The sequence below is a fragment of the Bubalus kerabau genome, chromosome 10 (assembly GCF_029407905.1).
Source record: "Bubalus kerabau isolate K-KA32 ecotype Philippines breed swamp buffalo chromosome 10, PCC_UOA_SB_1v2, whole genome shotgun sequence".
Classification (NCBI taxonomy): domain Eukaryota; kingdom Metazoa; phylum Chordata; class Mammalia; order Artiodactyla; family Bovidae; genus Bubalus; species Bubalus kerabau.
In genome coordinates, this window is record NC_073633.1 from 75349267 (window position 1) to 75364660 (window position 15394).

At 40.5% G+C, this 15394-nt stretch overlaps 1 protein-coding gene across 5 annotated transcripts in view; it reads right to left on the reverse strand.

Moving 5' to 3' along the window:
* ARMH4 (armadillo like helical domain containing 4) overlaps positions 1-15394 on the reverse strand; it is a 141946-nt gene that overhangs the window by 71926 nt on the left and 54626 nt on the right. The window contains exon 6 of one of the 5 annotated variants that reach the window (XM_055538184.1): positions 2004-2308. The exons of 3 other annotated variants lie outside the window; for them this stretch is intronic. In XM_055538184.1, coding sequence (XP_055394159.1) covers positions 2274-2308 — 35 coding nt within the window. In that variant the 3' untranslated portion in view covers positions 2004-2273. Of the gene's footprint in view, positions 1-2003; positions 2309-11555; positions 11733-15394 lie in introns of those variants that run through there. One more of the 5 variants, XM_055538183.1, reaches the window with a different exon arrangement.

Consider the following 15394-nt stretch of genomic DNA (forward strand, 5'->3'; position numbering starts at 1 on the left):
AAGCGACTTAGCAGCAGCAGCATTCTCAGCTGTATAAAATTATTAAGACATTCACGATGCAGAGAAGCTGGATGTAAAATTGTATGAGGCTACTAAGTAGTACAAAACACTCACCACTTCCAAGTTCATGTCTTAATACTATAGTCTTTATGCTAAATGTCCTGAAAATAGTCACGCTGTGAGTTTTCTTTCTTAACAGCATTCTTTAATTATCCTACATATTCCAAAAGTTAAAATATATAATTAACACAGAGAAAAATAACACTTAGAGGCAAAAATATAGGTAAGACACAGAAACCTTACCTATATCTTGAAGGTGCAATATCTGAAAAGTGAAAACTCTGATCAATTATTTGTGTTGCCTCTAAAACAGGCAATCACTTTCCAATCTCCTCACACTAAAGTCATTAAACACAATGATTAATAAAGTATTGTATGGACAATCTCTGGGTCATGCTGGGGAAAAAAAGAATAAATCAACAAAGGCCACTAGAAATCTGTCAGATTTTTAAATAATTCAACTATTGTACTCTCAAGAGCACTGAGGTTCTCAAACATGTGCTTGGTAGTAGATTCCCTCTTCTCATACACAGTCTTAGTGGGAATTCCCATTGTATGCAAACTCCTTGAGAAAATATGGAGGAAAGCAGTCTTTCTTATTAGGTTACTTGCCTTCTCTGCCTATTTAAATCAAACTAACCTTTATCTAAATGAGCCTCTTTCACTTTGCCTGTATATATCTACTCACGTAAAGTTACAACAACCCTATGAGCTAACAGTTACCTTTTTAGAGTTAGGAAAACTAAGGCTCAGAGAGGTCAAAGATTTGTCAAGGAACAATGGCAGCAAAGAGAAGACTTGAATTCAGGACATCATGACCCCAAATTCTAGGCTTTCAACGGCCACCCTGCATGTTGTCTCTATGGCTGTCACGGCTCCCCTTGTTTGAAATTACTATTTCACCCTTCGGTACTTTCAGAGCATTTTTTCCCTGCATACGTCACTTCCCACCTCACATTATAGAGTTTTCATCCCCATGATTCTTATGCTCCTGGACAGCAGACCCTGTGTTCTGCACATCACTAATGATAGAGAACTGGGTTTTCCTCAGTTCTCTGGGGTTTCCTTCCTAGAGGAAGTGCTTCTGAAAATGCAAAGTGGTCACCAAGTTGGTTTTGCTTCAGCTAAGCTGCAATTTCCACCATGACCACAACCACCACCACTTGCTCCACCTTCAGCCAGGTGGAGCATGGCTAGTTTTCACTAACAGAATCTGAGTGGAAGGAAAATGAGTCCACTCCAGGCTGAGGCATTGCACATAGCTTTCCTTAAGTTCTTTTCCCTGCCACCTGGCAGGATACAGAGGATCCATGGAGGTTGCTTAGGCCCAAGAAGACAGTAGAGACACTTGGTAGAAGAGTAACTGTTGACTGGCGGCTCTGAAGAGGGCAAGTAACAAATCCACTGAGTTAAGCCACTGAGACTGGAATCGTTTGTCACAGCAACTGGGCTTCCCTGACAGATACATCTTCGCTTATCCAAAGTCTCCTATTCAGTTCTTTTAGTTAACAAGTACTCTTTCACAATACAAATGCTTCCAAACAAATTAGGGCTACAAGGGATTCTTACTTCAGTGTGCAAGAAAAAATTTTAACTTTGAAAAAAGGAAGATGATACTGAACATTCTTTTAATGGACTGTTGAAGCCTCTGAGAACTATCTGATTCCTTGCAGGGCTCTGAGTCACCTTTGGACTCAATTTTTTAACTTGTAGATAACTGACAGCGATACAAATAGTTCTTCTCCAGACAAGCAAATTAATTGTCCAGTGGAGAAACAGCCTTCATCCCTTGGAAAAAGTTAGTCATAGATCCATTTGTCAATTTACTTTAACAGTCCTTTTTCTTTTTGTCTGTTTGTTTTGGTTTAAAAGTTGGAGTTCATTTGACAATCCACAAGTGATATGCAAATTTTATGGATTAGTTGGAGCCAAATTTGAAACAGTCCTTGATTCCATGTAAATATGTGATTTTTTGTTCTTTCCTTTGATCCAGCTGTGTCTGCCTGGTTTCTTTGTTAATTAATGAGCTTTTAAAAGTCTTTGACACATGTTCATTCTATATCTGAGTAAGAACCATAATTAAATCTTCTTTAAAAATACATCTTTTAACAACTATGAATTGCTGATGGTCCCTCAAAAAGTCTTTATACCAAGTTCTTAAAGAAAGAGTGTTTTGATATAGTGAAATGGATTAAGGGAAAACTGAAGGCTCTTTAGATCCCAAGGGTAGTCCTGCATGGCCGCCACCCTAGTGATGAAAGCAAAGGTACAAAGTGAGGATGATCAGGGAGAAGGAGGAAGAAAAGTTTGAAAGATTTCACTGAGAACAAACTTCCCCCGCATCATGATTTTTCCTGTGGTTTTCCCCTACCTCCTTCTGATTAGTGGATTAAGTAAATGAGCTGTTTTTAGAACTCTCTGTGGTTTCTGAGGCTAGCAACAACTCTTCACCTTAGGACTCTGTACATGACCTCCGTCATCAGTCTGTATCCCACATGGTAGGGTTCAGAAGCCCAAGGCTGTGGTCCTATGGGACGCGCAATACTTAATCAAGCTTGTGATAAACAAACCTAGGTGGAACTCCTGGTGCCTGTGGTGGATTTCACATCTAATCTTCTGCTGCTGGAAGCCACCAACATTACTTGGAGTATTTATCCCCAAGGATTCATCAAAGCCATCCTGTTCCAAACAGTTGCTGCCCTCTTTCAAAAGGAACAGCTTGAAATTCAAATCCCATTATTTCAGAAAGATTTCAGCCCCGCAGGAAAACTTAGAGGTAGAAAGCGTAAATCAAAATTCTCTCAGCTATGAGCCCTCCTCTGTTTTATCAATAAATTCCTTCCCTGGGTCTTGATAATCTGGATGTTTGTAAAGTTTACTTTAAAGATTCTTCACATGAACTGAAACTAGGCATATCTTTGCTGGACACACATTTTTATTTTGTGCCAGATTCTGTGAAAAAAAAAGTATTTCTGTCTAACAGAAAATCAAGAATGCTCTTAGCTGGAAAAGCAGAATCCTGTGGCTATTAATTCTCAAATGCTGAAATGAAATGAACTGACTGACTTCAACCTCACCTGATCACTAAGCTAAGCTTCGAGGCTTTAGCATCCTCTTTTTATGATCTCAATAGAAAAGGGTAAATAACTGAACTGCTCCATTTTCTGAAATGCAGAAGTTAAGCAAATTCTTTCTCTGATCCAAATTAAGGAAGACAAAACTGGGGAGACTCCAAATATTCCAGATTCTTAACATAGCAGACCTATCTATAACATTTGATTAAGTAATTCACCTTAAATTAGCATCGTATAACTTCAAATCAAGAGATAAGGACACAGTTTTCACTACTTTCTCAATTCTGTTTTAACATAATTAGAAGCTTTTAAAACATCATCTTTGTTTTCTCTGTATTTTTCAAAGAGGACAATTTATACTCAATTTCCTCATTTCTGAAATTTTTTTTCAGTCCTCTCAATATTTCTTGTTTAATTCCCAGAAGAGCCTAAGAGATGTTTTCATATGTTAATAATTCCCAACTGAGCCTACGAGTGCATTCTGATTACAAGAAATTAGTTCAAAGCCTTCTCTTCAGATATAATGTGCCTTATTAATGTTCTTATTAACTGTTGCTGATGAAGAGATTATTTTCTGGCTTAGCTCCAAGAATCCTTTTTTAGCCCTCAAAAGGAAAAGTGACTGCTGAATTTTCACATAAGAAATCCATTTCTAATGAATGAAATGTTATTTTTTTCCAATTCTCTAATTCAATACAGTTTAATTATGAAAAGACAGATAAAGGAAAGCATTAAGCTTTTGGAAAGCATTAAGTCTATTATCCCACACAGATCATTAAAAAAAATAAAGATGAATAATGTGAAGCTGAGATATTTGGGTTTAGTTCCAGAAGTCTCTTCCTAAATCAACAAGTCCAAATGGGTTTTTTCTTTTTCAATCTTTGATACAAGAACATATTATATTATCTAGGCCCTTTTACAGGGCATTAAAGACATAAAAAGAGAAAATTTTTGTTCAAACCTTAAAGCATTTAAAACACTATATTGTTCAGTCGCCAAGTCATGTCCAACTCTTTGCAACCCCATGAACTGCAGCATGCCAGGCTTCCCTGTCCTTCACTATCTCCTGGAGTTAAAATTTGGTTCCAGTCACAAAGAAAGTGAAGTCGTTCAGTCGTGTCCGACTCTTTGCAACCCCATGGACTGTAGCCTACCAGGCTCCTCCGTCCATGGGATTTTCCAGGTAAGAATACTGGAGTGGGTTGCCATTTCCTTCTCCAGGGGATCTTTCTAACCCAGGGATTGAACCCAGGTCCCCTGCATTGCAGGCAGATGCTTTACCATCTGAGCCACCAGGCAAGTTCCAGCCAGAAGTTAGATACAAAAGGACAACTCAGCTCTCTGACTTGGGGAAGCAATGATCCAGTGGCAAAGAGAATCAGGTTTAATAAATTTCTCACTCCCATGTAGGTGATGCTATGACTTTTTATTTTTTGGTGGAAGTTATCAAAGGCCTTATCACTATTGAGCCACCTAATTAACTGCTTGGAAATTTTTTAAATGCTTGGTCCCTCTGAGAATGCAATCATCTGATTCTCATCTGATTTAGACTGTAAGGTAATGAAGGTAGTTGGCCCAATATATTTAAGGTCTGATCATTAAATGTGATCACAGAATCACTCCAAGCTCATTCTAAAAAACCATTCTAAAATGTTACATTTCTGGCAGTCCAGTAGTTGAGACTCTGTGCTTCCAATGCAGGGGGTACAGCTTCAATTCCCAACTGGGGAAGATTCCGCATGCTGCATGGAGTGACCAAAAAAATTGCTAAATTGCTGCCCACAAGAAAGAAACAGTAGTTACTCGACATAATGCAGGTGTTAGCTAATGCTATGATGGTAATCATTTTGCAGTATCCAAGTGTATCAAATAAGCATGCTGTACAAAATGTTATGTCAGCCATACCTCAATACTGCTGGAAAAACTAAAACAAACCTTAGATTATGTTATCATATGGATAGCATGCTATCTACCTGAAGTCATGGTATAATTAGTTCCTTACTGAAGGGTTTGTAGATGTAAAAACTATTTTGAGGTAAGTATAGCGAGAAGCAGAGAAAGTTAAGATCACATAAAGTTCTATCTGTCAGGTGATGTTTAAACTTAACCTCAGTTATAAGCACTATGGAAAACCCTTAGTATCTGATCAGTTATCATTTTTTCCACAAATCCAACTAACTCTGTTTAACCCACCCTTTCCCCTCCCCAAAACTGCTATCCAGGAGTTAAATAAGGGACTACTGTTTGATTGGCAAAGTGCAACAGAGCATTCCCATCCCTCTTCCCAATTGTGCTGGACGGTTTCTGGTCCAGCATGGCTACCAGCTGGAAGAAAAGCCCCTTTCAGTCAATCAATCTGAAGCAAAATGAGAGAGTGGAGTGGAAATGAGCCCTGCCAAGAACAGCTCGGGGGAGTTTCACAGGGACGGGCTGAGTGGGAGTTAGGGTTGCCAGCAAGGCTTCAGAGAGACCCTGGGGTGTATCCAGACAAAAAAAGGGAGAAAGCTGTCTGAGGAAAGAAGAATAATGGTAGAAAAATGTGGGGTCAGGAAACATCCGATGCATGTTCGGTCCCAGGTGAGGATGGAAGATAGACCCCAGACAGATCCTGGAGGTGCTTGAATATATCCATGGTATACTAAAGAGACAAATACATGTTTAAGAAATACTTCCTATCCCTGAACTGTTGAATCCCTGAGTTACCTGATGTAAATCTCTGATTCCTTATTTTTACATTCAGTCTCTCCTTCACTTATGCTGTGCTCTATTTTTACTTAATACCACCAGTCCTTTGAATTTCAAAAATAGCTCTGGCTTCCTGAGGCCAGCTGGAGAGGTTGGCAGTTCTTTTAGATCACACAGAACCTACTACTACAGTACTGGAGAGACCCAGCTGTGCAAAGATTAATATTTTAACAACCAAGACTGATTTCCCTTCCTCAACACAAGAACATCCCCAGGGAAGCTTTATGCAGAAGGGAGTTAGCTGCTTGCTCTGGACAGACAAAATCGCACACAGGGGTGGTTGTGGCTGCCACTGAGCTCTCCACTAACTCTAGTCTATGAGTTTTCCTCATTAGCGTTTGAGACTTAAGAGTTGATTTCTCATTCATTTTCCCCAAAGAAATAGGTGGAGAAGAATAAGGGAATTTGCAGTGTCCCACAGCTGACTCAGGCAAAGGGAACACTGTGTGTGTGTGTGTGTGTGTGTGTGTTTTAATGATCTGAGTTCTTCTACCACTCTTGGAATTAATGAATTTCAAAGCCTCAATTCCAGTCTGCCTAAGATTCTTGGTACAAAAGTCCTACATACAGCTGTGAAGAATCATTGTGTCCATCAAAAAAAACTTTAGCATAGCACACAGTCATCCTTGCCATCCATCCTTTCCACCTTCCAAAAGGCTTAACATTTCCTACATTGAAGAAACATGAAAGTTTGACTGTGGCCATTATATATAACTGCTCATCGGAAGTGTCATGAGCACCAAACAAACAAACAAACCAGAAAACCAGAATATATCACATTCTTTTCAGGTCAGAGTCTGGTTTTCTTGAGGTTCGACCAGGTCTCTTTTTGATTTCTGGTTCATGATGGGTGTCTGCCAAACACACCTGCGAGCACGGCCAGAAGTGGGGAGCTGGAAGAAACTCTATTCATATTTATATCTTTAACCTATTTATAACCTACCTCATGCTCAAAAGATTTATGGCTTCTAACAAATACCTAAAATATAACAGGATAAAAATAAATAAGTGGAAAATTTAGGAAATAAATGCATTTAAAACCTAAAATCCTGAGTTTGTCAAATGTTTCACCAAGGGGTCAGGGAAAGATTTTCTCCCTACATGCATGCGTGTGTGCTAAGTCACTTCAGTTGTGTCTGACTCTTTGGGACCCTGTGAACTGTAGCCTGCCAGACTCCTCTGTCCATGGGATTCTCCAGGCAAGTATACTGGAGTGGGTTGCCATGCCCTCCTCCAGGGGATCTTCCCAACCCAGGGATCGAACCTGCATCGCCTGCATTGGTAGCAGGGTTCTTAACCACCAGCACCACCTGGGAAGCCCCTTTCTCCCCTATAGGTCCCCAACTACTCCTAATCTTTGAGTAACTCAGTAACTCAAATGGAAAAACCTATGAGGAAATGATATCTTGCACTTGGAAGGCATTCTGCTCTGCAGATCTAATATGCCTTAAACACTCTCTCCTGAGTAAGGAGAGGCAGAGATCACGATCTCTAATTCAAACTTTAGCACCAGTGCATCTTGCCTAATGTGGAAAAAGGAGGTCTACATCCAAGTTCTGCTCCTTCTGTCTAGGAAAAATAATTTAGTTCTTTCCAAAGAGTGAATGGTATTACTCTCAAAGCCAGAAAACTGGGTAACCATCTCAGAACAGGAAGGTGCCTATCCATGGAAACTCACATCTGGAGAGGCTCACTCATTTCAGATGCAGGAGTCAGGGTACAAAATTTCCACAGTTCAGATTTCGAAGTCTGTCACGTGACCATGGACTTTCTGGGAAAATTAAACTATGGATAACAACTTTAAGTTTCATCTCTACATGAGATTAAACACAGAAAAAAAAAAGCTTTTTTTTTTTTTTTAAGACACAGTAATCTGCAAGCCAGGCTTCAGCAATATGTGAACCGTGAACTTCCAGATGTTCAAGCTGGTTTTAGAAAAGGCAGAGGAACCAGAGATCAATTGCCAACATCCGCTGGATCATGGAAAAAGCAAGAGAGTTCCAGAAAAACATCTATTTCTGCTTTATTGACTATGCCAAAGCCTTTGACTGCGTGGATCACACGAAACTGTGGAAAATTCTGAAAGAGATGGGACTACCAGACCACCTGATCTGCCTCTTGAGAAATTTGTATGCAGGTCAGGAAGCAACATTTAGAACTGGACATGGAACAACAGATTGGTTCCAAATAGGAAAAAGAGTACGTCAAGGCTGTATATTGTCACCCTGCTTATTTAACTTATATGCAGAGTACATCATGAGAAACGCTGGGCTGGAAGAAGCATAAGCTGGAATCAAGATTGCCGGGAGAAATCTCAATAACCTCAGATATGCAGATGACACCACCCTTATGGCAGAAAGTGAAGAGGAACTAAAGAGCCTCTTGATAAAAGTGAAAGTGAAGAGTGAAAAAGTTGGCTTAAACTCAACATACAGAAAATGAAGATCATGACATCCGGTCCCATCACTTCATGGGAAATAGATGGGGAAACAGTGGAAACAGTGTCAGATTTTATTTTTTGGGCTCCAAAATCACTGCAGATGGTGACTACAGCCATGAAATTAAAAGACGCTTACTCCTTGGAAGGAAAGTTATGACCAACCTAGATAGCATATTCAAAAGCAGAGACATTACTTTGCCAACAAAGGTCCGTCTAGTCAAGGCTATGGTTTTTCCTGTGGTCATGTATGGATGTGAGAGTTGGACTGTGAAGAAGGCTGAGCACCGAAGAAATGATGCTTTTGAACTGTGGTGTTGGAGAAGACTCTTTTTTTTTTTTTTTCTTTTTATAACTTTTTAATTTATTTATTTTTCCTTTTGGCTCTGCTGGGTCTTCACTGCAGCACAGGCTTTTCTCTGGTTATGGTGAGTGGGGGCTACTCCCTAGTTGTGGTGCAGTGGTTTCTCATCGGGAGAAGACTCTTGAGAGTCCCTTGGACTGCAAGGAAATCCAACCAGTCCATTCTGAAGGAGATCAGCCCTGGGATTTCTTGGGAAGGAATGATGCTAAAGCTGAAGCTCCAGTACTTTGGCCACCTCATGGGAAGAGTTGACTAATTGGAAAAGACTCTGATGCTGGGAGGGATTGGGAGCAGGAGGAGAAGGGGACGACAGAGGATGAGATGGCTGGACGGCATCACTGACTCGATGGATGTGAGTCTGGGTGAACTCCGGGAGTTGGTGATGGACAGGGAGGCCTGGCGTGCTGCGATTCATGGGGTCGCAAAGAGTCGGACACGACTGAGCGACTGAACTGAACTGAACTGAATCCAAGACCAAAAGATCATTACAGGCAAAGTAAATCTTCATTCCTGGGAATTCAATTCATAGAACACTTCTTAAAATCCTCTATCTCTCTTTACAAACAGAAGCTGCCTCACCCGAAAAGAACAACCAGCAGATCCAGCCTAGGACAGCTGTGCTCCAGGGGGTAGGACCCAGGTATCAATAATTTGTGTCACTCTCCAGGTGATTCCAAAGTGCAGCCAAGAATGAGAACCACTGGTCCAAGGGCTTTAGTCAATCTGCCGCTCACATTGTGCTGGACTAAGGTTTCTTTCTTTCTCCTTCCATACATATATTTAACCATGTTAGCCTGGCAGCTTCCTGAGCAACCTCACAATCCATAGATTAACATGCTATATGCCAAAATACACTGACATTTGTTGCTGTGAAGGATTGTTTGAAATCTCACACTTCCCACTGTCTTTTCCAGAGAAGCTTTTTCTTGCTGCCACAGCCCATGCCGCACTATATTTAAGTTCGACCTTAGCTATACATGAAGTGTTTTAAAAGGACAAGAAGGATGATGAGGAGAAGAACTGACACAGTTTAGGAAGGGTCTGACTTTCTCACAGACAAATGTTCAGTTTCTCTAAGGCCCAACCCCCACACCCTTTTTGCCAATTCAAAATATATTCTCTTTCACATTAAAATCATCCTAAATTACCAGGTAATGAAACTGATAATAATATACAAATGATAACTTCTTAATGTGGTTAATCTTAATCTTAAAGGTGGTGCTAGTAGTAAAGAATCCGCCTGCCAATGCAAGAGACTCGGGTTTAATTCCTGGATCAAGATCCCCTAGAGAAGGAAATGGCAACCCACTCCAGTATCCTTGCCTGGAAAATTCCATGGATAGAGGAGCCTGGAGGGCTACAGTCAATGGGGTCACAAAGAGTTGCACAAGACTGAGCAACTGAGCATACATACCACGTTCCAATGGAAGTAGCTTGCTGCTGCTGCTGCTGCTGCTGCTGCTAAGTCACTTCAGTCGTGTCCGACTCTGTGCGACCCCAGAGACGGCAGCCCACCAGGCTCCGCCATCCCTGGGATTCTCCAGGCAAGAACACTGGAGTGGGTTGCCATTTCCTTCTCCAATGCATGAAAGTGAAAAGTGAAAGTGAAGTCACTCAGTCGTGCCAGACTCTTAGCGACCCCATGGACTGCAACCCACCAGGCTCCTCCACCCATGGGATTTTCCAGGCAAGAGTACTGGAGTGGGGTGCCATTGCCTTCTCCGGGAAGTAGCTTGGAGACTCATTATCCTATCCAGATAGTAGATCTGCATTTTACTAAGGCCATCTCAAGACATATAATATTATTTCAATCCAAAGGAAGACTCTTAATATTGAAGGGTAGGCACCATATTAAAACAGGAAGGATGATATAAATTGGGGCTTGCACAAGCACTCCTTAAGTTACACCTCACAGATGGCTGCCCACTCAGAGAAACCGCTGGTTAAGTGATGATTCAATTCCACCACAGTGGAACTGCTCGGCCACTGGCCTCATATGTATGAGACCACTCTCTGCCTCACTGCAATTTATCTCTACATGTCAGCCTCTCTTTCCCTAAAATACAGCATACACTTAGTAGGTGCTTTATAAATATCTGGTGAAAAACTAGAAGCATGAATGCACTTCATTTTTCTGCTTTCCACAAACATCCCTATACTCTGTTAATTGAATATTTACCATGTTTTTTAAAGACCTCCAGAGAAAAATATTCTACTTCCTGAATCAGGAACCCATTCCAATATTAGATGGAGGCTTTTGGGAAAAAAAAGTGAAGACAGCTATAATTCTGCACTTAACTAATTAATGGAGTCTGGAAGCCTTATCTATTCAGAATGTCAAGCAAACCATAAAGTGGCCCAAAATGATCTCTTCTTGGAACAATACCATCCTCAGGCCCTCATCCAGAACTCATGAATACAAAACATATTTAGAGAACTTCCCTGGTGGTCCAGTGGTTAAGAATTTGTCTGCCAATACAGAGGACACGGGTTTGATCCCCAGTCCTGACTGTTGCAGAGCAACTAAGCCTTGTGCACTGCAACTACTGAAGCCCACATGCCTAGAGCCCTTGCTCCACAACAACAGAAACCATCGCAGTGAGACGTCCAAGCCCTGAAACAAAGAGTAGCCCCTAGCTGCCGCAACTAGAGAAGGCCCAAGTGCAGCAATGAAGATCCAGAACAATCAAAAATATTAAAATATATATATATATATAAAACAGACACAAAAACTCAATGTGCAACTTTTTTAAAAAATTAGATAAATTAAAAAATTTTTAACATATTTAAAATAAATATATTAATTTAACAAGATTGGTCACAGGAGTCTTAGAAGAAACATGGATAAGAATCAGCCACAAGAGAAGTAAACAGAAAAACACAGAAATCATAGATGATAGGTATGGTGGCTGACATGCAGCCTCATGGTTCCACCAGTCATGTGATCACATTCCACTTGCCAATGACCGTCTAGAAACTATCATGTGACCTAATTTCAGCCAATCAAAAGTGAGTATTCTACTGGAGGATTCTTGGAAATGCTTCTTCTCTCCTGAGAAAGAAACACAATAAAAAGACAGTCGTCTTCTTTGAACCATGTCTTGTCTAGGTGTGACACCTGAAACTGCTTCAAGTCATTACAGTTGTAAGGAGACCAGCCTGGGGCCAAAGTCAACATCCCAAGGGAGGACAGTGCAGTAAGACGAAAAACTGAGTCACCAATGGCTGCTGAGCTACTCAAGTCAACTGACCCAGAAGCTCGATCTCTGGACTTCTTGTTTTCAGAGAAAATACATTTCTTTACTCTTTAAGTCTATTTAAGGTTTCTGCTACCTGTAGCTAAAGGCATCCTAGCAGATTCAGAATGCACAAAGTAAAGAATCACCAGATATTAATTACATTGGAAATGTTTAAGTGTCAAAATGGATACATTGCCTCAACTTCGGCCATATTGATTTTATAGTTTTAAAAGAATAATCATGTGATTACAAAAGGATAAGAAGTAGTGTGGGTCACAGTATCTGCTCTCTACAGGTTCCTACCAATAAATCTGAAAATGACCTTGTTAGATCAGAAAAGAAATTGATTCTGCTTATGTAGAAAAAGAACTTCCTCTACAATACAATCAGTGCACCTCAGCACTTGGAACTTTCGCTCCTGAGTCTTTATCCTGACAGCCTACCAGTTCAGTCCACAATCACACCTCCCAACAGCAAGATCAAGAAACTGGGCTGTTTCCCTCCAAAGCTTTAGAGGCAATGTGTATGTGACAACAGAACACAGAAGTGCAAAGAACTAAGCCATGAATCTACTGCTTTGCCTTAGCAAGTAATCTAAGTTTTCTCCTCTTGTTTCTTCACAGAAAATGAAATGATAATCTATTCAAAGAGTGTATATTACTCTTAGCCAATTCCAACTACCCACTTCAATCTGTTCATTTTTAAAGGTGTCTATGGGTTTTAGCACTTGCTTTGGAATACCATTCATATTGTAAAATAGGATGTGATCATCTATAAATAAAACAACCCACTTAAAAGTAGAAATGAATAAGATGGTCAATTAAAGTAAAATTGCTTTAAATTAGATTACTTTTTAGAGGCCTCCATCTTTGCATTTTTAGTGATTCATTAAGAAAAAACTATAGTTAAGTTTACAACACTCACACTCACCCTACAGCTGCCATGCAGCTCTGCTTTCTAAAATGAAGCTGCTCATGAAATACTTATTGAAATCTGTATTAGTTTCTTATTTCTGCTGTAACAAATTAGCACTAAGTTAGGGGCTCAAAACAATACAAACTTATTATCTTATAGTTTTGCAGGTCAAAAGTCCAAAATGGGTCTTGAGGGACTAAAATCAAGGTGCCAGCAGGACTGTGTTCCTTCTAGAAGCTCAAGAAGAAAATTCATCTCTTTGCCTTTTCCAGCTTGTAGAGGCTGCCAGAATTCCTTGCTTCTGGCCACATCATTCTGACCTCTGCCTCTGTCATCACATCTACCTTTCTGACTCTGACCTGTCTGCTTCCTGCTTATAAGGACACTTGTGAACACACTTGTGTGACCTTCACAGAAAATTCAGGATAACCATTCCATCTCAAGATCCTTAACCTAATCATCAGCAAAGCTTTTTGCCAGGTAAGACAACATAATCATAGGTTCCAAAGATTAGGACATAAACATATTTGAAAAAAGTACAAGTGTTAGTCGCTCAGTCGTGTCAGACTCTTTGTGACCCTGTGGACTGCAGCCCGCCAGGCTCCTCTGTCAATGAAATTCTCCAGGCAAGAATACTGGAGTGGGTAGTCTTTCCCTTCCCCAGGGGTCTTCCCGACCCAAGGATCAATCCTGGGTCTCCCACTTTGTGGGCAGATTCTTTACTGTCTGAGCCAACTGGGGAGCCATTATTCTTGGTACCACAAAATCCATCACAAACAGGGGAGGGGTCCCTCTTTATCATGTGATCTGAGAGCATTTAGGAAACTATATCAATTAATACTGACCCAGAAGTTGTCAGTGGTTTTGAGTTACTAGTAAATACTCCTGTCCCCCCAAGAAAAAGATGGTGAGCTAATAAAATCTTAGACACAAGCACTACTAACCCAACCCAGTCTTCCCACAGTAGAGAACTGGAAGGACTTCCTTGTTTTGGTTCCCATGAAAATTAGAATGCTAAAAACATGTTGGCAAATTGAATTTTTCAGGAAAAGAAGTGGCAGCAAAAGGTAAGAGACATCCAGGAAAATGGTAAATTTTATAAAAAGAAAAGATCTGATATAAAACAAAATGTTAAGACTTGGGAAAATCACTTTTAAAAAAAGACTGATTAATTGATTTACTTAGTCTATTTATTTTTTGACTGTGGTGGGTCTTTGTTGCTCCACATGGGCTTTCTCTAGTAGCAGCAAGCCAGGGCATCTCTTTCTTGCATTGTGAGGGTTTCTCATTGCAGTGGCTTCTCTTGTTGAGAAGCACAGGCTCTAGGCACAAAGGCTTCAGTACGTGCAGCTCATGGGCTCAGTAGTTGTGGCACACAGGCTTAGCTGCTCCGAGGCATGTGGGATCTTCCCAGACCAGAGATTGAACCACTCCCTTGCATGGAAAGGCAAATTCTTAACCACTGAACCACCAGGGAAGTCCAAAATCACTTTTTAAAGTGACAAATCACGTTAGTGATAACAAATCACTAAATTGGTATTACTAATTTAAGAAACTTTAGCCATGCATGGAGGCTGGAATCAGGAGGCAAGACAAGGGGACAATTGGGCTATTCACCCTCCACCTCATGCCCTACACACCTTAAAATGTAACTGCTATTAACCAAAAACGGGAAAACCCAAATGTTCGTCAACAGGTGATGAGATAAACAAGATGTAGCATATCCATACAGTTGAGTACTACACAGCTATAAAACCAGAACAAATTAGGGACTTCCTTGGTGGTCCAGTGATTGAGAATCCGTCTTCCAATGTGGGGAACGCAGGTTTGATCCCTGGGTGGGGACCTAAGATTCCACATGCCTCGAGGCAACTAAGCCTAGGTGCATGCTGCAACTAGAGGAAAGACTACACATCGCAATGAAGAGCCCGCATGCTGCAACTACGACAGGATGCTGCCAAATAAATATAACATTTTTTTAATTTTAAAAAGGGGGAACAAATTACTGATACAGACAACAACATGGTTGAATCTCAAAATCATTATGCTAACTGAAAGAAGCTAGACACATAAGAGTATGTATTATATGATTCTACATATATAAAATTCTAGAAAATGCAACCTAACCTGTAGTACTAAAAGTAGATCAGTGGTTACCTGGGATTGAGGACTGAGAGAGGGATGGACTGCATAGGACATGAGGAATACTGGGGGGATAAAGGGGAAGTGATGGAAATTCTGCATTTTCAATGAGATGGAGGCTGTATGGATGTGTACAAGACTCAAATTGCATACTCTGAGTGCAGTTTACTGAATATAGTTTATACCTCAATAAAATTGATTTCTTAAAAATTTGGCTCCTTTTCAGTGGTAAATTTGTGTTGAGGAACATGGTAAGGCTAGAGCTCAAATGATCATGTTAGCCTTGAACTGTAGCCTCTACAAATCTTTCTAAGATTCACAGCTCCTCCAATTGCTTATCATTATTATAGATGGTATGCCAACTTTCCAAGTGGTGGAAATTGGCTTCCTAGACCACAATCCAGGAATAGAGGCCATA